General features: G+C 45.1%; 1 protein-coding gene across 1 annotated transcript in view; it reads left to right on the plus strand.

Moving 5' to 3' along the window:
- LOC124230976 (ATP-dependent RNA helicase TDRD9) overlaps positions 1–8,410 on the plus strand; it is a 61,193-nt gene extending 52,783 nt beyond the window's left edge. Inside the window, exons 23-24 of the mRNA XM_046647573.1 lie at positions 6,098–6,170; positions 7,614–8,410. Of these exons, the coding sequence (XP_046503529.1) occupies positions 6,098–6,170; positions 7,614–7,712 (172 nt within the window). The 3' untranslated portion in view covers positions 7,713–8,410. The remainder of the gene's footprint in view (positions 1–6,097; positions 6,171–7,613) is intronic.
- The last annotated feature ends 19,345 nt before the right edge of the window (positions 8,411–27,755 follow it).

The raw sequence follows: 27,755 nt of genomic DNA on the forward strand, positions 1-27,755 counted from the left end.
CATCTTCCTCTACTTTATATGTGGGACGCCTACCACAGCATGGCATGCCAAGCGGTGCCATGTCCGCACCCAGGATCCGAACCAGTGAGCTCCAGGCCTCCGAGAAGCAGAACGTGTGCGCTTAACCGCTGTGCCACTGGGCTGGCCCCAGAATTGTGGAAATGCTTTATAAATTCTAACTAAAAGTCTCATTAGATATGTAGTTTGCAGATATTTTCCCCATTGTTTTTTCATTTTCTTAATGGTGTGTTCTGAAGAACACAAGTTTTTAATTTTGATGAGGTCTACTTTATCTTTTTTTTTTTTAATGGATTATACTTTTGGTGTTATATCTGGAAAACTTTGCTAAATCCAAGGTCACCAAAGTTTTCTCCTCTAACTCTTATGTTTACTTCTTATGTTTAGGTCTTTGATCTATTTTGAGGTGTTTGTGTGTGGTGTGAGATATGAGAGTCTAAGTTCAGTTTTTCACGTGAATATCCAGTTGTTACAACACTATTTGCTGAAATGCTCTCTTTTCCCCATTGAATTGCCTTGGCACCTGTCAAAAGTCAACTGGCCCTGATGTAAAGGTTTATTTCTGGACTTCTTATGTTGTTCTGTTGATTTTATATCTGTCTTTATGCCAGTACTATACTGTATTGATTGCTGTAGCTTTCTAGTAAGTCTTGAAATCGGGAGTGTTAGTCCTCATATTTTGTTCTTCCTTTTCAAAACTGTTTTTGCTATTCTAGATCCTTTTCCTTTTCATATAAATTTTAAGATAAGCCAGTCTGTTCTACAACAAGCCTTGCTGGAATTGTGAATAGGGATTGTGTAGATCAATTTGAGGAGAATTGCCATCTTAACAATATTGATTTGTCCAGTCCATGAAGATGGAGTGTCTATTAGATATCCTTTAATTTTCCTAACATGTTTTTATAGTTTTCAGTGTGCAGGTCATGTACCTTTGTTAAACTATTTTTAAGTATTTTAATCTTTTTCATGCTATTGTGAATGAAATTCACATGAACACAATTGATTTTTTTTATATATATATTTTTTTGAGGAGGATTAGCCCTGAGCTAACATCTGCTGCCAATCCTCCTCTTTTTGCTGAGGAAGACTGGCCCTGAGCTAACATCCGTGCCCATCTTCCTCTACTCTATATGAGGGACGCCTGCCTCAGCATGGCTTGACAAGCAGTGCATAGGTCCACACCTGGGATCTGAACTGGGGAACCCCAGGCCACCGGAGTGGAGCATGCAAACTTAACCGCTGTGCCACCGGGCCGGCCCTGAACAATTGATTTTTACATATTGATCTTTTATCCTGTGACCATGTTAAACCCGTTTATTAGTCCTGATACTTTTTGTAGATTCTTTAGAATTTCCTACATACAGGATCGTACCTGTGAGTAAAGACAGTGTTACTTCTTCCTTTCCCATTTGTGTGCTCACCATCTGTTTTTCTGGTTTTGTTACACTGGCTAGAAGCCTGAGTACAGTGTTGCATAGCAGTGGTGAGAGCAGACGTCTTTGCCCTGTTCCCAGTTTTAGGGAGGAAGCGTTCATTTGTTCACTGCGAAGTGCATTAGCTGCAGGGTTCTCCTTGAGGCTCTCTGTCGGGTTGAAGAAGCTCCTTTCCATTCCTAGTCTGCTGGAACCTCCTATCAGGAAAGGATGTTGTGTTCTGCCATGTGCGTTTTCTGTGAGATAATTGTGGGGTTTTTTCCTTTTATTCATATGTAATGTATTGATTACATTTTGCATATTAAAACTAGCCTTGTATTCCTGGGATGAATTCCACATGGTGTGTAATCCTTTTTATAAATTTGTGGATTGTTTGTTACATACTTTTGTTAAGGATTTTTTTCCTCTGTGCTCATGAGGGTTATTGATTGTAGTTTTCTTGTGGTAGCTTTGTCTGATTTGGTATCAGGGTAATCCTGGCTTCATAGAATGAGTTGGTAAGTATTTCCTGCTACTGTATTTTCTGGAAGAGTTTGTATAGGATTGGTATTATTTCTTCTTTAAATATTTGATGGAATTTACCAATAAAGCCATCTGAGCTTGGACTTTTCTTTGTGGGGAAATTTTTAATTACTAATTCAATTTCTTGTGTTTTAGGTCTAATCAGATTTTCTGTTTCTTTTTTTGGTTTTTTGTTTTTTTTTGCTGGGGAAGATTTGCCCTGAGCTAACATCTGTGCCAATTTTCCCCTATTTTGTATGTGGGTTGCTGCCACAGCATGGCCACCAACAAGTGATAGAGATCTGTACCCAGGAACCCAACCTGGGCCACTGAAGTGGAGTGCGCTGAACTTAACCATTAGACCACGGGGCTGGTCCCAGGATTTTCTATTTCTTTTTAGATGGTTTTGATAACTTGTGTCTTTCTAGGAATTTGCTCATTTCATTTAAATTGGCTGGTTTATTGGTATAAAGTTGTTCAGAATCTTCTTTGATAATCCTCTTATTTTCTGTACAGTTGATAGTTATGTCCTTTTGTTTCTGATTTTGATAAAGTGTGCCTTCTCTCTTTTTACTTGGTTAGCCTAGCAAAAGTTTCTCAATTTTGTTGATCTCTTCAAAGAACTAACTTTTAGTTTCATTGATTTTTTTTCCCCCAAGGGTTTTCTTTCTTTGTTTCTTTCTTTCTTCTTTTTTGTTTTTGGTGAGGAAGATTGGCCCTGAGCTAACATCTGTGCCAGTCTTCCTCTATTTTGTATGTGGTGTGTTTCCACAGCATAGCTTGATGGGCAGTGTGTAGGTCTGTGCCCAGGATCAGAACCCGTGTACCCTGGGCTGCTGAAGTGGAGTGTGTGAATTCAATGTTTCATTGATGATCACTCGCACAATTATTATTCTCTTACTTCTGATTACTTTGGGTTTAATTTGTACTTTTTCTAGTTTCATAGCGTAGAAGCTTTGGTGGTTGTTTTGAGACCTTCTTTTCTCTCACAGGCATTTAAAGTTATGAATTTCCCTGCATTGCTGTTTTGGCTACATCTCATACTTTTTGATCTCTTGTATTTTCATTTTCAATCTTTTCAAAATATTCTTTAGTTTCCCCTGTGGTTTCTTCTTTGACCGGTGGGTTATTTAGAAGTGTGTTATTTAATTTTCAAATATTTGGGGATTTTCCAGTCTTTCTTTATGTTGTTGATGTTTATTTCTGTGTAGTCACTATACATACTTCGAATGATTTCAGTCTTTTAAAATGTAGGGAGACTTGTTCTGTGGCCTAGCATACAGGCTTTCCTGAAGAGCGTTCCATGTTCATTTGGAAAAGATGTGTGTCTGCTGCTCTTGGTGGGGTGTTCTGCAGTCTTGGTCAGATGAAGCTGGTGGATGGTGTTGTTTGAGTATTCTCTCTCCTTGCTGGTTTTCTCTCTAGTTCTAGGAATATCGAAAGTGGGTTATTGCAATCTCTAGCTGTCATATTTCAATTGTTTCTTCTTTTAAGTCTGTGAGCTTTTCTTTTATGTCTTTTGGGACTCTTTTGTTAGATACATGTACATTTATAATTGTATCTTCCTGATGTATTGGCCCTTTTGTCATTATGAAGTGTCTCTTTATCTCTAGTAATGTTTTTTAAAGTCTCTTTTTTATTTATTTTTTATTTTTTAATTTTTTTCCTTTTTCTCCCCAAATCCGCCCAGTACATAGTTGTATATTCTTCGTTGTGGGTCCTTCTAGTTGTGGCATGTGGGACGCTGCCTCAGGGTGGCTTGATGAGCAGTGCCATGTCCGCGCCCAGGATTCGAACCAACGAAACACCAGGCCGCCTGCAGTGGAGTGCGCGAACTTAACCACTCGGCCATGGGGCCAGCCCCTAAAGTCTCTTTTTTCTAATATTAATATAGCTACTCCAGCTCTCTTTGGTTCCTGTTTGCATGGCATATCTTTTTCTACCCTTTTACTTAGAACCTGTTTGCATCTTTGGCTTTCCTCAAATGTTTTTTTCTGTCCCGTGTCTGCTCTTCTCTCCTTTGAGATTCCCATTTCATGTGTGTTTGTACACTCAATGTTGTGACAGTGGTCTCTGAGGCTCTGGTCATTTTTCTTCAGACTTTTTTCTCTCTGTTTTTCAGACCATTTAATTTCTGTTGATGTGTCCTTAAGTTTCCTGGTTATTCTGCCATCTCAAACCTGCAGATGTTGGTCTGCTGTAAGGAATTTTCCATTTCAGTTGTTGTACTTTTCAACTCTAGATTTTCTATTTGGTTCTTTTGTATAATTAAAAATTTTTTTGTAGGGAAAGATTGGCCCTGAGCTAACATCTGTTGCCAATCTTCCTCTTTTTTTTCCCCTCCCCAAAGCCCCAGTACATGGTTGTTATCTGCTAGTTGTGAGTCCTTTTGGTTTTTCTATGTGAGCCGCTGCCACAGCATGGCGACTGACAGACGGGTGGTGTGGTTGCGTGACTGGGAAGCAAACCCAGCTGCTGAAGTGGTGAGAGCACTGAACTTCAGCCTCTGGGCCATCAGGGCTGGCTCTGTAGTCTCACATTTTTATTGAGATTATCTTTGAGTCTCTATCATGTTGTCCTTTATTTCTTTAAAGGTGGTTTGCTTGAATTCTTTGTACGTACTTACAGTGGCTGCTCTGAAGTCTTTGTGTGCTAAACCCTCATCGGGGTCCACTCAGTCAGTTTCTCTTGACTGCTCTTTTTTCCTAAGTATGGGTCACACATTACTGTTTATTTGCAAAATCTCTCTTAATTTTTTTTGCTCAAAATCGGGCATGTTAGATAATGTAGTATAAGAAAACAACAGTTTGATTTCCCCCTGCAGAATTCTGCAGGATTCTGTAGGATCTATTTCCCACAATGTTGTGAGGCCACTGATACCTGGCATCTGGGTTTTTTTAGTTCTCCTTTGTGTTTTTCAGCCTGGCTTGCTAGGGTTTGTCCTTGTGTCTGCATTGCTTAGTGCTCAGCCAGTGATTAGTCAGAAGTTGTGCTTAAGTACCTAAGCTGTTAAGGTGTCTGCCCTCTGCCAGTAGATCTGGGTGTGGGTCAGGTAGTGCATCCAAAGTCCAGGCAATTTTGAACTCTTCCCTGGCTTTTAGTTTTTGCCAGGGCTTTCTTGTGCATACACGCCACCTCCCAGTCAGCTTGGGCCGTGGGGCTGGCTTGGGTCGGTCATTTTTGCACGTGTGTTTAGCCTTCCAGTCAGCTAGGGAGTGTGTGGAGAGCCTGGCTTGCCCTCTGTGGCACTTTCATTTCCAGGATCTCCCTCTCAGGTTTCTGGATTGTCTGCCGGTCTGCTGCTGGCCCTGAGCAAGACCATGACCTAAGGCTGGCACAGCTTTGGGCTCTCTCCATCTATTTCCTCCTCAGTTTGCTCTTTTTACTACAGTGCTGCCAGGCATGAGGTTTTTCACCCTCTGCTCCAAATCAAGTAAGCTCAACCTGGCAGTGAGGATGCTGGTTTTCATGGCCAGCTCAGCCTTGGCAACACCAGGGTGCCAGCGTGAGCTAGTGGGTGGGCGTGGGTGGTGGGTGGGAGTAGCCCCCGGCAAGAACTCCACAGACTCCGCTGCTTTTCCCTGGAGTTCAGCAGTTTTTTGTGAATGGATTCTTCTCAACTTTTTTGCTTTTGGTTAATTTACAGAGCTTTCAAATGTTTGTGGGATTTTTTGACAATTTTATCCAGTTTTTAGTTGTTTTTTGGGGGGAGGGGCAAGCGTATTTGCAGACGTCTTTAGTCTCTCGTTGCTGGAATTCTCTCTCTGCCTTTTTAAGCTGATATTTCCAACTTGTCCTGGCTGGTTAAGAGTAGATGATATAAAACATCCTGTCACACTTCGTAGAACTTGACTGGTAATGCAGCGACGTGGTCATGGAGCAACCTCCACTGGTTGTTGAGGGAACAGAGAACAAGGGCCGTTCCTGCACATCTGCTTCTCTCCTTTCTTTTTCTATTTTTGAAAGTGCAGTGGGTTAAAATACTCTCTGATCATAACTGCATAAATTTTGACCTTTTCAAAACTTGTAGTTATAATTCGGAGGGAAAGTCTATAGAATTTAAATCTTTTAAAATAAATCGTGGTAGTGTTTTCAATTACTAACATATAATTAAGATGACTTAATTCTCTTTTTTTGTGTTTTAGTTTGTTCTGTCAGTTGAAACCGAGAGAGAGAATTGTTCCTAATTGGCATGAAAAGCCATATGAGTGGAATCAGGTGAGTGAGAAATAGGATGCCGTGTGAGCAGCCTCCACCAGGCTGAGGGGAATGGACCACTCGATGGACTCAGGGCTCCAGCGCAAGAGTTGGTGGAGGATGCTGAGAGCACAAAGAGACCAGAGGCGAAGTGGACCGTTCTGTTGCTTAACAGGGCGATGTCACAGACCAGACCAGTATCTGCACTGTACTGGGTAGTATACTGCATGTCACGCCTTGGTGAAAAGTCAGACCCCAGGCTAATTGTCCTGTAATTTTGGTTAAAACAAGTGTGAATGTCTGGATTAGCTTTTAGGGTACACTGGTTGTTGTCTTAGTCTGCTTGGGCTTTCATAACAATACGCAATCAACTGTGCGGCTTCAACAGCAGAAATTTAGTTTCTCATAGTTTTAGAGGCTGGAAGTCAGAGATCCAGTTCTGGTGAGAGCCCTTTTCCTGGCTTGGAGACATCTGCCTTCCCGGTGTCCTCACATGGCAGAGAGAGGAGAGCACACACTCTGGTGTCTTTTCTTAACAGGACACTAACCCCATCATGGGGGCTTCATTCTCATGACTCATCTAACCCTAATCCCACAGGCCCCACCTCCAAATACCATCACACTGGGGATTTGGACTTCAACATGCGAATCTGGGAGACAGTTCAGTCCACAGCAGTTGTGAAGTGGGGCAGGGCCCATCTTGGGCACCTTGACATTTCCTGTCTGTAAGATTTAGAAAATTGAATAAAATGTGATTTCAGGGAAAGGATCTCAGAGGAATTTTAAGCTTTAAGTCTAGAGCCAGGGAGAGAGACCTTTATAAATATCCCAGCTGGGGTAGTAGTTCCTTATCCCTTTGGCAACTTAATTGAGAAGATGTCCCTGGAGATGGTGTTTTGCCATCCTGAGTCTAAAGTTTACTTCTCCTATGAGATGTCCTTCTCTCCATGTGCTCCTTGACTGGTGTCCCTCTTTCGAGCCCTTAGGACCAGTCACTGGAGCCAGCTTCCTCGTGTGCACCTAGCTCTGCCTGGGGTGACGAGAGGAAGTGCACCAGCCACCTCTCCTGCAGTCCCGGTCGAGGGGGTTTGAAGCTAATAGCAGGACTTAATTTAAAAGTAGAATTTCATTTTGAGGTTGATGTGTTTTAGAAAACTTACATGCTTTAAATGCCTATAATGAAGTTACTGTTCACACTTATGTAGGAAGGAATGTATGGGAGATTTCTGAGTAAAGATTACCACATTATTAAAGGTGAATTATCAGATTTAAAGTATTATTGAGTGTTGTGAAAGTAGAGAAGCAGTCTGTAAATATTTCTGCAAAACTAAAAGAATACTTTCTGCCATCTTATATGTCTGTATATATGTGTGTGCAATTTTATTTATTCATTTTATGAGTTTTACTTTATGTCTGGAAAAGCCCCATTGCAGAGCCTGACTGGTCTTTTTGTCTGCCTGTTAGGTTGACCCGAAGCTGGTCATGGAGCAGGCTGACCGGGAGAGCAGCAGAGGGAACACCTTTCTCTACCAGCTTCACAAGCTCATCGTCCTCAGTACCTAGGGTGCGGGCAGGCTGTCCCCCTGCCCCTGCTGGAGGAAGCTGCGGAGAGCAGGGCTAAAGGCTCCCCGCAGCCCGACTCCTCTGCATCTGAGCGCTACAGTCTTTGCCCACTGCACATGGTGGTCTTCTCCATCCTGTGTCCTTTTCTCTTTGGGTGATGGCTGGAGAGTGGTGTTACTGTTAAAGGGGAAAGGGTTGGAAAGTCTAGTCTTTTCCAGAAACAGAAAATCAATGTATTAAACATCTTCTTAAAAATTGTTCTGACGGAAGATTTCGTTTGGAAAAAGAACCGTGTTTTGGTTTAAATTTATTAAGGTGAATAGAAGTAGCTCATCTTAGATGTAAGGTTCAGGGTGGCTTGTGTGCTCTGTTACAGTGATTTAAAGCTGGGGCACAGGAAAACCAGGGCTCCCTGTTTTACCACAAGGGAGAAGTCGTGTCTTTTTCAAAACCATGTGGTATGTTCTAATTTTTTTTTCCATGAGGAAAAATACCTAATTTTGGTAAAACTAACTTCAGTTTTGTATATCTTAGATTTTTACTTATGTTACAATTCTTAGTCCACATTTTGGAAATGAGAGAGATTACCTGGCAACTATATCTATATTAAAACATAAAAGCATTAGACTAAGTTTCTGTTTCTGACAGTTTTTAGAGGAGATTAAAATGTATTTTATTCTAAAAAATCTGAGTTTATGAAAATGATAAAGGGATATAGGCCTCTTTTTAAAAGTCAACTCCTGTCGCAGGATTTCATCAGAAAAACAGAGCCACTGTAAATATAGCAATAAAAGATATCTGAGTTAGCTCTTCCACAAGTGTGAGAGAAGCTGACGTGAAGGTCTGGAAGGGGCACGTTGAAGGATGGGAGAAATGGTCCACCTCAGCCGACTGTCCCAGGCGGACAATGTGCAGGTTGTGAGAAAACATGAGAAGCACATGTCTTTGGTCACCAGTGTGGGGTCATGAGCAGGAGCTCGTGCAGAGGAGTGGAAAACATCTGGGAGGGCTTCTGTTACCTGGGGCCCAACCAGGCACTGTGCCGGGCCTCTCTTGGTCAGCGGGCTGGCAGTCAGGAAGCCCGCTGGAGGCCGAGTATGCCGGGCAGCACTGTGTGTGTCTGTCGTTGTTGCTGTTATGTTGCCTGTTTCACTTGTGCCCCCTGGTCTTGCTCAGCTTCTCCTTGGGCCAGCTCTGAGCGAAAACATTCGAGGTGGGGGATCTGGGGAAGGCCCTCCTGGCCTTAGACAGGAGGTGGTGCTGCCAAGTCGCAGCACACAGTCCTTGGCGATGCCCAAGAGCAGCCAAAGTTGTGTTGAGCTTTCAGGTTATGATCGGCCTGCCTGTTCAGAGGGACGTCTGTGAGGAGCAGCGGGCCGTGCTGACTCTGCCATTGGCCCTTTGCTTTCCCAGAGTGAGTAGTTAGTCCACGGTTGGCAGCGAGCATGGTGGGGGTTAGTGGTGCAGCAGGGCAGTCCTAGGGGTTGAGCACTCTTTCTGCCTGTTTTTTAATCAAAGTTACAGGAATGGTTAAAAAATTAAATAGTAACCTTTTAACAAAAGGTTGTTAAAAAAAAAAAAAAGGAAATCCAGCTCCTTGATTTCTCGTTAACTCTCAAAACCATTCTAACTCTTACCACTTTTTTTCTGGAATTGCCTCTATCTTACATAGCATTTTACTAAGTAAATTACACTTTTTCATGATGTCCACTTTGGTCATTATTTAATTGCTGCTGTAATACATGAAGATCGAGCTCTTTCCATCATTCTCTACCTCCCTTTCCTCATTTCTTAGTATAGTTACATCAGTGTTGCTGGTCAAATCATGCGTCAGTCTTTATAACATTGACTTTGTAAATATTTTCTGCAAAACCAGGTAGTGTACTTTATTGCATCTCCTTCCTTATATAACTTTAATTTAGAGGGTAATTGTCTTGTTTTTCACGTGTTTAATTTCTCTATTCACATATTTTTAAGTTATTTGTGTTCTTAGTCAGTATACATGTGCGTGATATGAAATGACAAAATTTTAGAGTGTGTAGTAAATATCTGTCTGAGCCCCATCCTCTGCCACCAAGTTCTCTTCAGAGGCAGTCGTCGTGTCTTCATTTGTGCATTCATTCAGCGGGTGTTTACTGGGCATGGACTGTGCCCCAGGCACTGCCGTGGACACTGAAGCTCAGCTGGAAACAAAATGTGCCGGGCTTCCTGTGGTCCTGGAGCTGACGGTAGAGTGGTGGAGACAGTGATAGACAACCTATCAGGCGGCCGTTAGAGCTACGAAGTCTGTTAGAGCAAGTTAACGAGAGAGCCACAGTGTACGCTCTCTTCTATAAAGGGCCCGGTAGTACCAGTTTGAGGCTTTGTGGGCCATATGGTGTCGGCTTGCTGCTAGCCATCTCTGCAGGTGTAGCTCCGAAGTCTCCAGAGACAGTACAGAAACAGTCGAGTGAGTCTGTGTTCCTGCAGAACTTTGTTTGCAGAAACACTGTCAGGCCGTGGGGTGTAGTTTGCTGACCCTGCAGTAGAGGGCAGGTGCAGGGGGGTGATGCTGTCCTCCAGAGGGCGGTCAAGGAGAGCCTTTCTGATGAGGGCACAGCAACTAGGGACCTAATCAGGCATATGTGCCCTAATCTGGGGAAAAGGTGTCCCGGGCAGAGGAAAACGTGCCAAGACCCTGAGGAGGAAGCTTCCTGGTGTGTGTGGGGAGCAGCCGGGAGACCTCTGTAGCTGGGGCGAGAATGGTCAGGAGGTAACATTAGAGAGAAACCAGGGCCAAGGCTGTGGGGCAGATTTTGTCGTTTACTCTGAGTGAGGTGGAGGCCTCTTGGAGGGATCCGAGCACAAGTATCATGCCTTGACTGACTCTTTGAGAAAGACCATCCTGGCTGCTGCGTGAGGCACTGGGTGAGACCACTGCAGGTAGGGCCCAGGGAGAGAGACTGGCACTGGGAGTAGGTGGCAGAGTGGGGTGTGTGCCGGAGCGGGAGGCACTGGCACTGGGAGTAGGTGGCAGGCTGGGGTGTGTGCTGGAGCCGGTGGCACTGGCACTGGGAGTAGGCGGCAGGCTGGGGTGTGTGCCGGAGTAGAACCGGCTCGAGGACGGGGATCGGGTTTGATAAATCCAAGATGAAGAGAGTTCTCAGGGGACCAGGGTAGTGGGCTGAATGGTGGTCCCCAAGAACCAATGTCCATGTCCTAACCCGCAGGGCCCCCTATCAATGTGACCCTGTTTGGGAAAAGGGTCTTTGCAGGTGTGATTAAGTTAAGGATCTCAAGATGAGGAGATCATCCTGGCTTTAGGGTAAGCCCTAAAGCCAATAACAAGTGTCGTCATAAGAGACACACAGAAGACAGAGGACAAAAGCTCATGTGAAGGTGGAGGCAGATAGTGGAGTGACGTGGCCACAAGCTAAGCAGGCCTGGAGCCACTGGAGCCTGGAAGATGCAGGAAGGATTCTCCTCTTGAGCCTTAGGAGGCAGCTAGGTCCTGCTGACACCTTGATTCTGGACTTCCGGCCTCTGAACTGAGAGAGAGTAACTTTCTGTTGCTTTAGGCCCCTCAGTTTGTGGTGCTTTGTTATGGCTGCCACAGAAAGCTTATCCGACCAGTGTTTTTGTATCCCTCCAGAGGTGGTCTCTTCCTATATATGGGCACAGATTCAGTTTATTTTCACCAGTGGTTGCATACCATGTATGCTGATGTGTACATTAATTTTTTCACTTACTATTTGCTGTGGGTCATCTTTCTAAATTGTTACACAGAGTTGCCTCATTCTTTTCAAGTGCTTCATGGTATATGATTTTTGTTGGTGCTTCACAATTGACTTAACTATTCCCTCACGATGGATGTTTGGACAGTTTCTGTCCATATGCAGTGTTACAGTGAATGTCCTTGTACATATGTATGATCTATTATAGAATAAAGTCCTAGAATTAGCCTTGCTGGGTCAAAAGGTATTTAGTAAATAGCTTAATTAACAGACACCGCCATGTGCTGTCCGTCGGGGTTGTGGTGGTTTCTGTCCACTCCCACTAGCAACGCATGAGTGCTGTGTCCCCACACTCCTGCCCTTGCTGCGAGAGGAAGATGTTTGATGTCTGTGAGGCACCGTCTGTCAGGCAGGGGTTGTAGTTTCGTGTCTCTCACGGGCGAGGCTGACCGTCTTTATACACTAGGGGCCGTTGGTTTTTCCTTTTATGTGAACTGGTCAGATCTTTTGCCAGGCTTTCTTTGTGTTATATCTTATTTCTTATTTGTTTTTAAGAACTAATTTTGTAGTAAGGAGTCAGTCTTTCCTGAACTGTTCAATATTTTGCCGTTTGTCATTTGTCTTTTGACTTTATCATGTTTTCTCTTTGCCATATAAAATTTATCTTTTTATTTATGTAGTCAAATTTTTTAATGCCTTTTAATGCCTTCTAAAAAGGTCCCCCCTAGTTTGAGGTTATTATGAATATCTGCTATGTTTCCTTCTAGTCGTCCAATGATTTCAGTTTGTGAATCAACTTTATTGAGGTAAAATTTACATGAAATAAACTGCACCCATTTTAAGTGTCCAGTTTGACAGATGTATACACTCACGAGACCACCACCAAAGTTAAGATAACTAACGTTTCCGTCACCTGCGGAAGTTCTCTGTAGTCCTCTGTGTCAGCTCCCCAGCACCACCGCGGACCAAGGTCACCACCCAGCTGCCTTGTCACTTGAGAACTGAGTTTCTCACGGCTGTCGTTTTGGGCCAGGTGCTTTTGGTCGTGGGAGGCGATCTCGTGCTTTGTAGGGTGTCCAGCACCTTCCTGGCTTCTTCCCACCAGATGTCGGTAACTGTGTCCAGGATTTTCGCTGTAAGAATCTTTGCCTCAGACGTTGTCACTGTACGGCTAACTGGCCGTAGAAGCAACTTTGCTGAAAAAGAGAAAATACCTGGGTGGTTGACAGTTTTGGTTTCCTTTGGTTGCAAATGGTTTTCATTTGGTTCATTTGGTTACAAATATGCATCCTAATATTTGGATGAAACTGATACCTCTCTTAATGAAAGAAGACATTTTAGCAAAAAAAGGAAAAGTGTAATGCCCAACAAGGAGACGAAGCAACAAGCCAAAAAAAAGAAAAACCTATACTACTCTGAACGAAAGATTTGGAAGACAAAGTGCTCGGGTAACAATCCACAAAATCAGTTCTTTGCACACTATTGCCATGAATCTACACACATTTAAATATTAAAATATTTGTATTAAAGTATTTTGTATTTTCATTTTTTTGCAGTCAGGTCTTTTTAATGCTGTTATTCATTTTTCATGTTTCGGTATGAAAACCCTTTGTAACCAAATGAAACCATCGTAAAACCAAAACTGTCAACCAGTTGTTTTATCTTTTATAGCAAAATTACTTTGTGGACAGTTGTGGGCAAAACTGCGTGTGGCAAAGATTCAGCGAAAATCCCTAGAACCGTGAGTAACATCCTTCTCCAGTTGTGACAACCAAAAATGTCTCCAGACGTCACACTGGCTGGGAACCACTGCTGTAGAGCAGGGCTGCCCTTTCTGGAACTTCGGGCAGTGGGCTCGTTCAGGGTTTACCCTGTGTGTCTGGATTCCGTCCTCAGCGTGTTTCTGAGGTCTCTCCATGCTACTGTGTTTAGCAGTTGGTTCCTTGTTACACATTTTATTGATCTACTTACCTGTTGATGGTTATTTGGCTTGTTTTCAGGTTTGGGTTAATTACGAATAAAGTGGCAATTAGTGTATTTTAAATTCACAAACACTTTGTCAAAATGGTGTCAGAATGGCCCGGTAGAAATTTTGGAGTCAGAATGCCTTGTAGCTGGAGTTTCCTCCCCAGTCTCTGACTGCAGCCTCCTCTTTCACCGTCTCCCTGTGGCTGCGTTTCTTTTCCTCAGGTGTGTGTCACCTCAGCGCTCTGCTGCCTCAGTATCCGCGGGCGGGCAGGCCCTCCAGGCCGCCTGGACGCACTTTGGCCACCCTGTCACTGCCGCACCATGCAGTCCGGGCGCGGCCCCAAGGGGCTGCTTCTCATCATTTCCTGACCACTTCACGGTTCTCTCCTTGCACCCACGCTTCCTTCCGCTTGGACTAACTTCTCCCCTTGCTTGCCCCCTTAGTGACATCCGCCTTGTCCTCTCTCACACCCCCTAAAGGCATCTCTTCTACTGCAAAGTTGTCCGTAAGTCTCTGGACAGAATTAAAGGTCCTTTTTTCTGTGTCCTCATGTTTGCTTTATACTGCCAGGATTAAACAGTTTATTTATTCCACAAGCATTTTTGGATTGCCTTTTTGGGGTTTATAGTCCGATTACCCAGCCCCTCAGTAAGTGCTAAGCCTCCTAAGAGAGTTTTCACATTGTGTTATAGGTCTCTCAAGGGTAGAATCTATATTCTGTTAATTTCTGATTCTGAAGTACCTGACAGCCAGTTAATATTCAAATACGTTGGAATAGAATCCGCGAAAGCTTGGGGAGGCAGTTGTCTGCGGGGGAGGTTCCGCCCGCGTCCCTCAGGAGAGGAGAGACTCTGGGGAGCCCCGTGTTTGCAGGAGCGGAAAGGAGCCCAGAATGCATGAAAGCCGGGGGCACAGCCAGGCCACGAAGGTGGTCTCCCTACCCCAGTCTCGCAGTAAGACCACCCGATGGCCCTCAACTGTGTGCCTCACGCCAGTGCCTCCAAGCAGCTGGCAAAGCCACCTCCTCTGTCACAGGGCTCGTTGCTATGGAGATGTCAGAGTGCTGTATTCAGATGTAAAAGCGACTTGTTAAATGTAAAATGGATTACTGAATTACAGGAGTTCACAGTGACTGAGAAGTGCAGAAATAAATTATTATCAACCTAAGTAATTTTAGAAAAAGGTGACTTTCTAAACAGTTGAGTAGGTACTGGGTGGCAGGTACAGGATGCTAGAGGTAGAAGTAAGGAGGCTTTCTGCTAGAAGGGCTCACAGTTAGTGGGGAGACAGACTCCTGGAAGGAAGAAGGTGTGTGCTGTCACGAGGCAGACGGAGCCAAGGGGCTCTGAGGGGCCTGGCCTCCACCTTGTGGAGCGGGCACGACACAGCGTTTCCTGTGGTTTCCTCAGAGACCTGACGTTTCTGCTGAGCTTTCAAGAAAGATGGAGAAGCGGGTGATACAAGTGGTTGGGGCAGGGAGAGGGCGTTGTAGCCCTTCTGAAGAACTGTATGAAGATGATCAGACAGCCTGCACGTTTGGAGGACTAAATAGTCAGGAAGGCTGGGATGTAGGATCGAAGGGGAGAATTAGCACGAGAGGAAACTGAACAAGCAGAGAGTGTTTAATGCTTTTTGTCTGCCCTGCGATGCCTCTCCCACCCGGTTCTGAGAATTGCTGGTACTGAACACCCCCATGCTGCTGCTGCTCCCATGCTGTCGGTATAGTGGATCGCACGTTGGTCTAGAAGGAGGCGCCTGTCTTTACCTGGACCAGAGCACCCTTCAGGTCTCTAAATGGGAAGGTGGGGTGTCAGGCCACTTCCTCTCAAGTGGCCGCAACCAGAAGGCCTGAAGCTCTGGAGCCGTGTTCTCTGCTGTAGGGAGAAGGCTGGCCTGCTGCTGGAGTGACAGCTGAAGCTACTGTGCCCAGAGCAGCAGGCACAGGAGGAGCAGGGGCGCTTGGGGGACATTTGAGTCCTTGGGTCCAGCCAGTGTCCTGCCCCTGGGTTCTGTGACATTGTCCAGGAGCCTGATAATAAATTCTGCTTTCTGTGTAAGCTGGTCAGGTTGGGTTTCTATGGCCAGGTCACAAAGGAGCATGGTGTTTTATAATGAAGGCTGTGCCTGGTGAATGAAGGATTTTAAGCAGGGCAATGACATGCTCACATTTGAACTTTAGATTGTTCTGGCTTGAAGGTGATGGATAGATGGGAACGCATAGGAGTAGGTGATGAGACCAAAGCTGGGAGAACAGATTCTCTGGGAGGAGGAGGGCCTTTTAGGAGTGAGGCAAGCAGCGACCTGGCCTGGCTTCTGGCAGTGGGGCTGGTGAGGGAGAGAGGAGTTTTCAGAGCCCTAAAGGCAGTAGACTTGACAGGGCTAGCTGACTGACTAGAAGTGAGCGATGAGCAGTCTTCTGGGATGACCTCTAGGGCTTCAGTTAGATAACTGGGTGGGTGGTGACGTCCTTTGCCAGGAAAATAAGAGCAGATTTGGTGGAGCGGGGGAAGGTGTGGATTTGAGCCTGCAGTACCCGCGGGGTCGTGGAGTAAAGATGTGTGGGAAGCTGTGAAATGTCTGGGTGGGGGAGGGTCTGGCTGCTGCAGTTTACAGATGGTGGCCGGACTATTTTGCTTTTTTCACTTGTTCCGCGTATAAGCCCTGCAGACTTTAATTTCCGGAACACATCCGAAATTCCGTTGTGTCACCATCTCCATGGCCAGCATCCTGGCCACCAGCATCTTTGACCCTGTAGCTTCCTAATTGATTTCTCCACACCTTCTGTTCCTCCTCCCCTCCTGTCCACTCTACATACAGCATTCTTTCTTTTAAAAATACGGATCAGCTCATAAAAGTGTCCCACGAGTCTCATGGGGCGTGGGGGTGGGGATTCTAAAGTTGCGTCTCACTGTGTTGGGGTTTGGGGGAAGGAAGTGTCTCAGTGTGGGAAACCCTTGGCAACAGTCTTCACGTGACAGCTGTGACCACGAGAGCAGCGAAGGGAAAGGGAGCCCTGAATCAGAACCTCCAAACGGGGACGCAGAGTCGCAGCTTGAGCACGCCTGACACAGGGAAGAGGAGCAATAAAACAACCCACTCGGGAGAAGTGATACACGTGAAGGTGAGGGTGGTGAGACCCAGCGTATCGGTCATTACGTGACAGCTCGTCAGATAGGGCTGCAGTCACTGACGTGGCTCTGCTGGCCACGAGAACACACAGCGAGAACAGTCAAAAATAAAGGCCAGCCGAAGACACTGGAGAAACGCCAACAGAAAGAAAGCAGAGCTGTGCTTGTAGCATCAGACAAGGCGAAGTTTAAGGTCAAGAGCTCTGAATAAAGAGGAATGTTATTTAATGTCAAAGGCAAAATTATATGTTATGAACACGTGTGCACCGAGCGGCGTACTAATGACATATTGTAAGCAAAAAGCTTTCAGAAACACAGGGATAAATACGATGTTGACTGGTAGTCTGGGTACAGCTTTGTTCACTTCTGAGAGTTCTCACTGACTGATTAGGACACAGGGACTAAATAATGTAATCAATAAAGCTGATCATCTGTGTATAGGAGCCAACATTCCTCTAGTTAAAACTATCCTTTTCTTCTTATGTTTGTGAGATGTTTATAAAAGTAGATCATGTACTTGACCACAAAGAAACAGTTTTTAAATGGGATTTTAAAGGCCACGGTTTTTGGTCACATAGTCCATTAAAATTGGACGTAAATAATAGAAAGGAGGTCCCCTCCTTTCCAAGATTTAACTACTTGGAAATTGGAAAACAAAATTCTCCTAGATAACTGTTGGATCAAAGAGGGAATTAAAAGAATAAATATTAACTACCAAGAAGGCCATGAAAAATTACTACACGTGTGGAATGCTCAGACTGAAAAAGGAACTAAGTCTAAGAAATTAGACAAAGAAAAACAATTGCTAGGAAGAGAAATGTATTAAAGATATAAAATCAAGAAAAAAAATTAATCAGGATAAATAAAGCCAAAAGCTTGTTCCTTTAAAATGATAATCAAAAGTCTGATTAAAAGAAAAAACAAGAAAGAGTGAAAGGCTAAATGGGATAAAATTCCACCAGTAGAAAACAGTCTAGCCTCAGCTGGGTTCCCAGCTTTTAAAGGACAGATCATTTAAATTCTGTATAACTTCCCCAAACCACGAGAATGAGTGCCTGCAGTTCATTTTAAGAAGCTAGCTCCCAAGTGTGATGTCAAGATCTGGTGACAATAGTATCAGTAGTGGAAAAGTGCATACTATAGGTGGAAAAACTAAATTGTTAGCGAGGAGAGTCCAGTGGTGTTCAGAAAAGTAACTGACAGAGCAGGGCCTGTTCCAGGAATGTAAGAGCAGATTCCTATCAAGAACTATCAAGCAAGTCCAACCAATACAGCAGGAGAATTCTATGATTCTAGTCAATGGATGCTGAAACGGCATTGCATGCCGTTTAGCATCCATTCCTAAATTAAAAGAAACAATGAAGTGAAATAGAAACAGGAGAGAGCTACAGGCAGTTCTTCCTTTCCACTGTCGGTGAGGACCGTAAAATGACCGCGAGCTGAAACTATGCAAAGCGATCTTAATGAGCAGAACTGAGCTGTACCTTCAAAGTATTTTGTCAAAACAGTAAAAAACACTTTCAGTTATAAATATATAGAATAACGAGAATAGTAAAACTTAGTACACTGTAATTTAAAACATTAGAAGCGTTGAGAACTGAAGTGTTTGTAGAGAAGTTAGTGGTAATTTGAACGGTGCTTGTCTCTTCTCATTATATAACATGCTCTGGAATGAGCATCTTTCTCTGCCTGGGTGAATTGTCACAGTCCTTCCTAAGTTTGGATCCATTTCCAACATTTTATATATTTTACATGCTGCTTTAAGTATAAATTTTACATTTCAATGCTGTGAAATCTGAGAGATCTTTTAACATGAAGGTTTTTGTTGGCATCCCCTCCTCGCAATGTCTTCACGCTTCTCATCACAACCTCTTTCCTCCTTTGTGTCGACCCGTCTCTCTCACCAGCTTCCTCTGGCAGCACACGTGAGTCCCTGGAATGGGGCTGCACGTTCCCTCCAGCGCCTCTTTCTTCTGTGACTCTACTACTGTTCAATTTGGATTTCACTTCCAGGTTGTGACTTTTTGTTCCTTTGCTGCACTTTCACCTTTATTGGCCAATTCTCTTTCAAGTATCCGTTTTTTTAAATGTTATGAGTTTCTCACTGGGAGAGAAGGAGGCAGCACAGCTACAACTTTGCTGTCTGTATGTAAATTGAATAACAGATGCTCAGTGACCAGTGACGGATGGACTTGGAAAGAAATGACATGATTGGTCCCCAGTTGTGATGGACATCTGTTATTTACATAGTGATTGGTGGAGCGAGGAGCTCACAGTTTGTGCTTTATGCAGTTAATCACTGTTCATTCACTGTGGTGACTGATATTTGAACTGTGGTGTTGGGAGACTGGTGTTACTTAAAAGTAATGAAAACCAAAAATCAACAGTAAACGTCCTCTTAAATGGCAAAACATTAAGGCCGTGTCAGTTAAATTAGGAACTGGGCAGGGGTGTCCACTGTCACTGTTATTTAACAATGACTTGATGCTTCTAGCAAATGCAATAAGACTAGAAAGATGAGATGACATTAGACAAGAAGAGAGAAAGCTCTTTTTGCTGATGTGATGTCTGCCTGTGTGTTGGGCTCACCAAGGCCATTTCCAGGTTTGGTAATTGGCTAGAAGGACTCGCGGGACTCAGCATGTGGCTGTACTCACAGCTGAGATTTAGTACAGCAAAGGGATACAAAATAACATCAACAAAGGCAGCAGGCACATGGGGCGAAGTCCAGAAAAACCAGGTGTGACCTTGCAAGAGTCCCCTCCCCGTGAAGTCCCACAGGATGTGTTTAATGTGTCCAGCAACCAGTTACAACGACAGTGTGAAGTGGTGTCTCCCAGGGCAGCTCGTCACAGTCTCAGTGCCCGAGGTAATTTTTCTTGGAGGCTGGTCACATGGGCACCCTCTGCCTAACATGTACCCAAATTCTAGACTCCCAGTTCTGCATAAACCACACTGTCTCTGCAAACAGTTGAGGCGCAGTGAGCCACTCTCATCAGTTAGGGGATGGTGGGAGCCCTCCTGAACGCAAGCCCCCAGGTGCCAGCCGAAGCCAGCCTTGCAAGCGGGCCTTCTAAGGAGCCCAGTGTTGGGCCTGCTGCGGGAACTCTGCTGCACGACCTAGAAGACACTGCTATGAGAAGAGACTTTGGTAAGGTGTCTAAATACGCTAAAGACACAAACGTCACCAGCTTTTCCCACTAAGGCAATAAGAACCTAGAGAACATCCCATGTTATATGGTGAAAAAAATGTTTCAGAATAAAGGTATTGGCCCGGTGCCCATATGAAGAAAACTGAGGTCTTATTGAAAGATATACACAGAATCTGAACAGTTGAGAAAGCATACTTGGGAAGATTTTACACCAATAAAAATGTCAAGTTATTATATAAATAGGTACAATTCCAATTATAATCCCAATCAGGTATCTTTTTGGAATTGGATAAAAATGTCTTAAAGTTTATATGGATGAATAAATGCCCAAGGATGGAATCCCACTGTGGGTATAGGGGAACCCTTATTAACCTAGATTGGAAAACCAGAAACTGCGCAAGAAGATACAAACATGTTACTGTGCATTAAAAACTTGATATGGCAAAGGATACCGTAGCCAACTAATGGATAGATTGGAAGAAATGTTTGTGATGTAGATGACAAAGGGCTAATATATACCATACAGAAACGTTTTAAAAAATTGTCAGGAAAGAGCAACGATCAAACAGAAAAACAGGACCATTAATATGAATAGATGGTCCACAGAAGAGCAAATCCTAGTGGCCAAGAACCATGAAAATGCTCAAATTCCTTAGTAGTAAGGGAGGTAGAAATCAGTGAGCCTTGTGCTCATAGACTAGCTGGCGGGATTTTAAAAAGAGCTGTATCATTTGTTGTTGATGGGGAGGTGGAGGGAAAAATAACATATATTGCTGGTAAAATATGAAGTGTTTTAGCTTCTTTGGAAATCAACCTGGCAACATCTGTGAAAACTGAAAATAGGCCTCCCCTTCGACTTGGATATGTGAGGACAGCTGTACAGTGTAATGGCCGAATCTGGAAGCAGTGACTGTCCATCAAAGGGGAGTGGCTACGGAAAGTATGGCGATCGACATCCAGGAATAGGGTGCAGCTGTCTGGAGAGTGAGTCGAGAGTTATAGCTGTTAACCTGAAGGGGTTTCCACAAAGTATGGTGAGTGGGAACAGAAAGGTGAAGAAATGTGCTTAACATCTCATTTAAAAACTCAGTAACTGGAAACCCCATGTACATGTACATGTATAAGTGTGTATACATGCTTATGTGTGTCTGGATGGAATTCAGAGCACAGAGAAAAAGGTGGAAGGTTACATTCTAAATAATGGCCTCCATCATCTGGGATGAGAGCTGTGGTAAGTAAGGGCCCTTTTCTTTTAGATTTCTTCCTGCTTCTTTCCTGAAACACAGACCTGATGACTGGAGCTTTAGCAGCCATATTCAGCCTTGAGAAGACCTTGATAATGGAAGCCACCCACAGACAATGGCAGAATCTGGGTTCCTGTCAACCCTGGAGCTGGAGCCATCCCACTAGGCCTGAACTACCTATCTTCAGACTTCTTTTATTGGAGAGAGAAATTAACTTTTTAAATCCTCTTTTACTTTTGGTCTGTGTTACAAGCAGCCAGACCTAGTTCCTGTCTGATACAGTATATCCTTAAAAAACCCCTTAAAAAGTAAAAGAAAACACAATCAACAAAGTGCTAAATTGCAGAATGAGAATTAAAAATCATGAGACGAAGGCAGACGGATGTGTCTTAGATTAAGTGTGCTCATGGATATTTGCTTCCAGCCTATTTATTCAGACTTGCCTGGATTCGGAGTAACTCTTAACCACATGCTCACACGCTGAGACGTCCAGGCTTCCTTTTAGAAGCAGAGATGGTATCTAGACCATCAGAATTCAAGTAAGTAAATATTATTAAGCCTTTTCTCTCTCTACCAAGAAGTTACCCCTCTGCTTTAAGCGATACCAGAGTGCATCTGACCCAGGCCCTGACAGCAAGCTGAGGCTCACTCAGCCCGGGGCCCAGCAGCGAGAGAGTGTGATTAAATACCGCGTCAGGAAGCAGGGCCCTGCTCTCAGGCGCCTTCTAGATTAGTCTCTGGATTTGCTTTTGTATTGCAATAATCTTAGAAAATTAACTTAAAGATTTTTAAGCAAAAAAGGAAAATGTCATTATCACCTCAGAGAAGTAGTATAATGTCGAAAGACAGGCAAATACTCTAGTGGAATGATAAGTTAGGCTGTGCTTTTGAAGACCTGTAAGTAGAAAGTGGCATATCCTCTCTTACATAATATTTTCTTGCTTAAATTCCATTTAATAGTCAGCTAATACTTGTGTTTCAGCAAACCGGTTCTAGTTTAGGGAACATTTCTTTTCCTCATCACTTGAGTGTCCGTGAGAGTGACAGCACTGCCATCTAGCCCATTTCTCTGAGAACTGTAGGTTTGTCAGCAGCTGTTACTCAACAGGCAAAACTTGAAGCTTTTCTAATTACCAGCTTGCAAACTATTAATAGTGGGGAATGCTTCATAAATGAAAAAAAGTTGGAAATATCGATGAGAAATTGACAAGCAGAACTTCTTCCAACTTTGTGGAAGTATTTTTATAAACAATTTGGAGGGTTATATAACTTTTGTTGTCTGTATGTTATTGATTGTTTAGGTTTATTGTAAAATAACTTTTGATTTGGATAATATAAAAGTAAAGGGAATCACCAGGTCTTTCTATGTTCTTGCCCCCTTTTTTCATATAGCTCTAAATCAGAGGTTCTTTTTTTCCCTTTTAACATTCTTCGAGTTGTAATTTACACACAGGGAAGTGGACAGATCTGAACTATATAGTTCAGTGAGTTCTGATGAATTCACACGCCCGTGCAATCACACCTCTATTAAGATAACGGAATATCTCCATCACCACAGAAAGTTCCCACGTGCCGTTCTGATCTCTTCCACTGCAGATTAGTTTTGGCTGTTGTAGAAGTCCAGGTAAAGGAATCCTGCGGCACGTTCTCTTTTGTGTCAGGCTGCTTTTTGCTCAACGTGATGTTTTTGAGGTTCATTCATGTTGTATAAATCAATAGTTTGCTCTTTTATTCTCCATTGTATAAATATACCGATTTCTTTATCTGTTCTCCTACTCGTGGGCATGTGAACTGTTTTCAGTTTGGGCCCATTACGAATACAGCTGCTATGAACAAGTCTTTATAGGTGAATGTTTTCATTTTTCTTGGGTAAATACATAAGAGTGGTGGGATTACCAAATTTTCCAAAGTGATTATAATTTCCACTCTGCTTGTGGGAGCCTTTTCCTCCAAGCCCCCAACCACCCTTCTTTGCTGTCCTTCCTCATGCTGGAGCTGGGCCCGGTAAGCGCTCTCCTTTCCCAGCTGGCGCTGTGTCAGGCCTTGCCGATAGAGGGCCCTGGAGGGCCGCCGCAAGAGAAGGGGCCCCCTCTTCCTGCTTCTGGGGCTTTTCTGCCGGCTGGTGGCTTCCCAGCAAATCTCACCAGTGAGCGGTTTCCTGCCCGCCAGTCGCAGCCCTTGCGCCGCAGGCCGTCCAGCGGCCTCAGCCTCACCCTCTCCTAAGAGGTCTGAGTCTGGTGTGTGGTGGTGGAGGAGGGGTTCTTCCAAGCTTGTTCCTTCCTGGGGTGCTGCCCTCAGCCCTGCAGGCAGTGGCTGCTCCACACCTTCTCTTCCTGCACCCTTTAGAATCCTGTTCACCCTACTTAGTAGTTACGCTCCTTCACTAGTTAACCATTCTTTCTACTAAATTTTACAGGTGTCTTCCTCTGTGAAGGATCTGTTCAAGTCTCGTGTCTCATTTTGGGAGGTTGTTTGTATTTTTAGTATTGAGTTGTAGGAGTTCTTTGTTTATTCAGGATAGAAGTCCTTTGTCAGATATGTTTTGTGAATATTTTCTCCTAATCTGTCCTTGCCTATTTTATTGTGGTAAAAAAAACATAATATTTACCATCTTAATTCTTTTTAAGTGTTAAGTATATTTACATGGTTGTGAAACAGATCTCCAGAACTTTTTCATCTTGCAAGTCTGAAACTCTGTCCCCATTAAACACTTAACTCCCTGTTCCCCCTCCCCCACCACTCACTATTCTACTTTCTGTCTCTCTGAATTTGTCTACTCTAGGGACCCCATATAAGTGGAACCATACAGTATTTGTCTTCTTGTGACTGGCTTATTTCACTTAGCATTGTGTCCTCGGGGTGCATGCATGTGACAGGATTTCCTTCCTTTTTAAGGCTGCATACTATTCCACTGTATGGATATACCGCACTTTGTTGATCCACTCATCCATCAAGAACACTGGGTTGCCTCCCGCTCTTGGCTGTTGTGGATAGTGCTGCTCTGAGCGTGGGGTGCAAATACCTCTTCCAGACCTGCCTTTGAATTCTTTTGGAGATGCACCTAGAAGTGGGGTTGATGGGTTATATGGTACTTCTAGTTTTAATTTTTTGAGGAATCTCCCTACTGTTTTCCATAGAGGCTGTACCATTTTACAGATCCGCCACAAGTGCACGGGGTTCCAAGTTCTCCGTAGTCTCACCAACATTTGCTGTTCTGATAGTAGTCAACCTAGAGGGTGTAAGGCGATATCTGATTGTGGTTTTGATTTGCATCTCTCTGATGATTAGTGGTGTTGAGTATCCTTTCATGCATTTATTGCCCATTTGTATATAATCTTTGGAGAAATGTGTATTCAAGTTCTTTGCCAATTTTTTGAGTTATTTCATTTTTTTATTGTTGAGTTGCAGGAGTTCTGTCTACATTCTGGATATTAACTCCTTATCAGATATGATTTGCAAATATTTTCTCTGATTTCATAGATTGCTTTTTCACTCTGTTGATTGTGTCCTTTGATGCACGAAAGTTTCTAAGGTTGATGTCGTCCCATTTGTCTATTTTTGCTTTTGTTGCCTCTGCTTTTGGTGTCATTTCCAGGAAATCACTTCCACATCCAGTGGCATGAAGCTCTTCCTCTGTGTTTTCTTCTAGGAGTTTTATAGTTTTAGGTTTTATGTTTAGTCTTTAATCCATTTTGAGTTGGTTTTTGTATATGGTCTGTTCATTTTTTAACAGTGGTGTTTAGATAAATAGCAGTTGGGGTTTTGATGAAGTTTATTTTAATTTTAATATTTTTATGATTAGTGCCTTGAGTTTCCTCCCTGAGAAATCTTTGCCTGACCCCAGCTCACAAAGAAATTCTTCTGTGTTTTCTTCTAGAAACTTTATAGTTTTAGCATTTGTATTTGGGTTTATGACCCATATCAAATTAACTCCTGTGTGGTGAGATAAGTGTTGAGGCTATTTTTTCCTTGTGAATGTCCAGTTGTTGATTAGTTGCAGACGTCCCTGTCCCATTGGAAGGTGTGGGGACTTGGTGACGCCTCATCGGGCTCCCCTCGGGAGTGACGGATGTGCCCATTGGATGGTGCGGGGCCGCAGTGACGCCTCATCAGGCTCCCCTCGGGAGTGACGGATGTGCCCCTCCAGCTGCCAGGGGGCTGCTGGCATGGCCCTCAGTTGTCAATCCTCTTGGGGGTTTTTCTTGCAGAAAAAGCACTGCCACACTTGCGCTGCTCTGGGGTGGGCTCTCTGCCTGGCATGGAGGGAATGGCGCTCGCAAGGGTGTGGGCCAGAAGTGAGAAAGGGAAGAGGTGTTAGGGATCCCTGGGGGCCCAGGAAGCAATGCTCCTCTGAACAATTTGGGAAACAAAACTGATCAAGGGGAGGGGGTGGGGGCTGAGCTTGATGAGAACTGATGGGCCTATCCAGGTCCTCTGGACTCACCTCTGGGCCTGGGCGCCACTGGCAAGGCCTATCCAGTGGAGGAACCTTGGTGGATCTTGGGATAGCTCTCTGCCCTGAGGGATCCTAACCACAGGCAGGAAGCCAGTCCCTGTGGGAAAAGCCTTTCCTCCAGCATCAGGGAGCCCAGCGGAAAATATGAAGTGCTCTGGAGTGGGGCGTTTGCCCCTCTGCTCCATGGCAGGAGGTCAGGTCGGCCAGGGCCTCCATCTTGCTCAGCGCATGGCCCCTGCCTGCCCCACTTGGTGTGTGCACGCCCTGCCTCCCACCTGGGCTCTCCTGACTTCTGCCATTTTCCTGCCTCTATGGCTGGGCTGCTGGGCTCAGGCTGGGCCTCAGTTTCCCTGCTCCTGCTCCTGGGGACCTTGTTGTTGCCATGACTTTAAACGTCACCCCTGCGCTGATGACCCCAGAACATGTAACTGTCATTTCCTCTGGGCTCTCCAGGTGGCATCTCAGACATAATGCTCCCAACACGCCTCGCCTCCCCCCTGCCTGGCCCTAACTTTTGTCTTTGCCTCACACCCAAGCTTCAAATGCGTTGCCAATATGACCACCTCTCACTGTCACCCATCCCCTGAACCCTGCCCCTCGGCCCCCAGCGACCCTCTGATCCCTCTTGTCTGTCCTCTCCATATAGCAGGCAGAGTTTAAGACAAACCAGCCTGTCCTCTGGGGGATGACAGTCATGTTGAGGGTTAAATCCAAAGTGCTGACCTGGCCCCACAGCCCGGTAGCCAGCTTCCCCTCCCTCTGAGTGACCCGCCCCGTCAACCTCCTGGGGGTTGGGCTGACTCACTGAGCTGTTCCTGCCTGGGGCCGGGCACCTGCCTTCCTCTGCCTGGCACGATCTCCCTCTCTCTGTTTAGGCTCTGCTCATGTCAGCCCTTCAAAGTGACCTTCCCTCACCACCCTGTCAGAAACGGTGCCATCTGTCACTCTGCTCCCTTCTTGATCCTCACAGCACTTGTCACCAGCAGGCGCTGGGGGAGGGAGTGTCTGTTGCAGCAGCAGCACCACCCTGCCCTAGCAGGTGAGCTCCAGGGGGACGGGGCCGAGTCCCCAGCGCCTAGAGAGGCACCCGGACCCAGCAGGCACTTACGCACGTATCCCGTAAATGGTTAAGTGAGAATGTGGTAGACAGAGGCAGCCGTAAGCAAAAATGCAATCAAAGCAGGACAGGAAAGAGCATGGCAGAGCAGCTGAGCTGCCTAAAGACCGGCTGGCATCTGCAGGCGACACCAAGTCCACCCTTGGTTCTCGCACAATTTGACAGCAAAACCTGGTGTGGCTCCCGCACCCCTGGAAGAGAAGCCACTGTTTGGATGTCACCAGAAAAGGCCTGCCCCAGCCCCAGCTGTGTCTCCTGGGACTTAGGGTGGCCCGTGGGTTGTTAAGGGATGGCTTTCCACAAGGGTGAATTCTGGCTCATACTGAGGAGCTCCCTTACCCCACCTGGAGGGGCCCAGACAGGTGTTAGCGAAGTGGGCTCGGCAAGCTAAGGAGGCAAAAGAAAGCTTTCTTGGACTCTCAAGGTCTGGCAGTAGTGCTCTTTTATTCAGAGAATAGCATGGAGTAGCACGGGGACAGGACCCATGGGCAGTGAAGAGCTGCAATGTGTTGAGGGTTAGAGCTAAATTTATAAGGCAAGGGAGGGGAGTTATTTCTTTACAAGACAAAGGAAAGATCATGAAAAAAATCATTAAAATGGTGTCAGTGCAGTTGGAGTCTGGTTACTGGGTGGTCCTATAGCTTTGGATAGGAGTCAGGTCGGATCAGGTCAGGACGTCCTGTGCTTCCCGGAGGATCATATAGATCAGTATGTAGGGCGGGACGCCTTGGGCTTCTCTCCCTGGGGCAGCCCTGATCCTCATCATTAGGACCCTCTCAGAGGAGAAGCCCAGGGACAGACACAGTTATGGAGCAGGAATGGTGACATGAACATGTGGAGGGAGGAAGCACTGGCTTTCCGGGGGGGATGGGGCGTTGACCTGTGTCCCTCTCAGATTCGCCTGTTGACGCCCTGATGGCAGCACATCAGCATAGCGTGGGGACAGGGCCTTGAGAGGGGCAGGTTAAAACCTGGCACCGGGTGGGGCCTAATCCACTCTGACTGCTGTCATGAGAGGAAATCTGGGAACTCACAGAGACGTGCAAAGCGACCCGTGCACACAGGAAAGGCTGTCTGCACGCGAGCAGGGAGAGAGCCCTCAGGAGGACCCAGCCCTGCCCACAGCCTGGCCTCCAACTTCCAGCGTCCAGGACCAGAGAGAGTAAAGGTTGTTGAAGCCGCCCCCCCCCCCACCCCGCCATCTTTTGTTGTGGCAGCGGAGCAGACTAATACACTGACTAATTCCACCCTCTGGATAGGATTC

Source organism: Equus quagga, chromosome 20 (assembly GCF_021613505.1).
Source record: "Equus quagga isolate Etosha38 chromosome 20, UCLA_HA_Equagga_1.0, whole genome shotgun sequence".
NCBI lineage: Eukaryota > Metazoa > Chordata > Mammalia > Perissodactyla > Equidae > Equus > Equus quagga.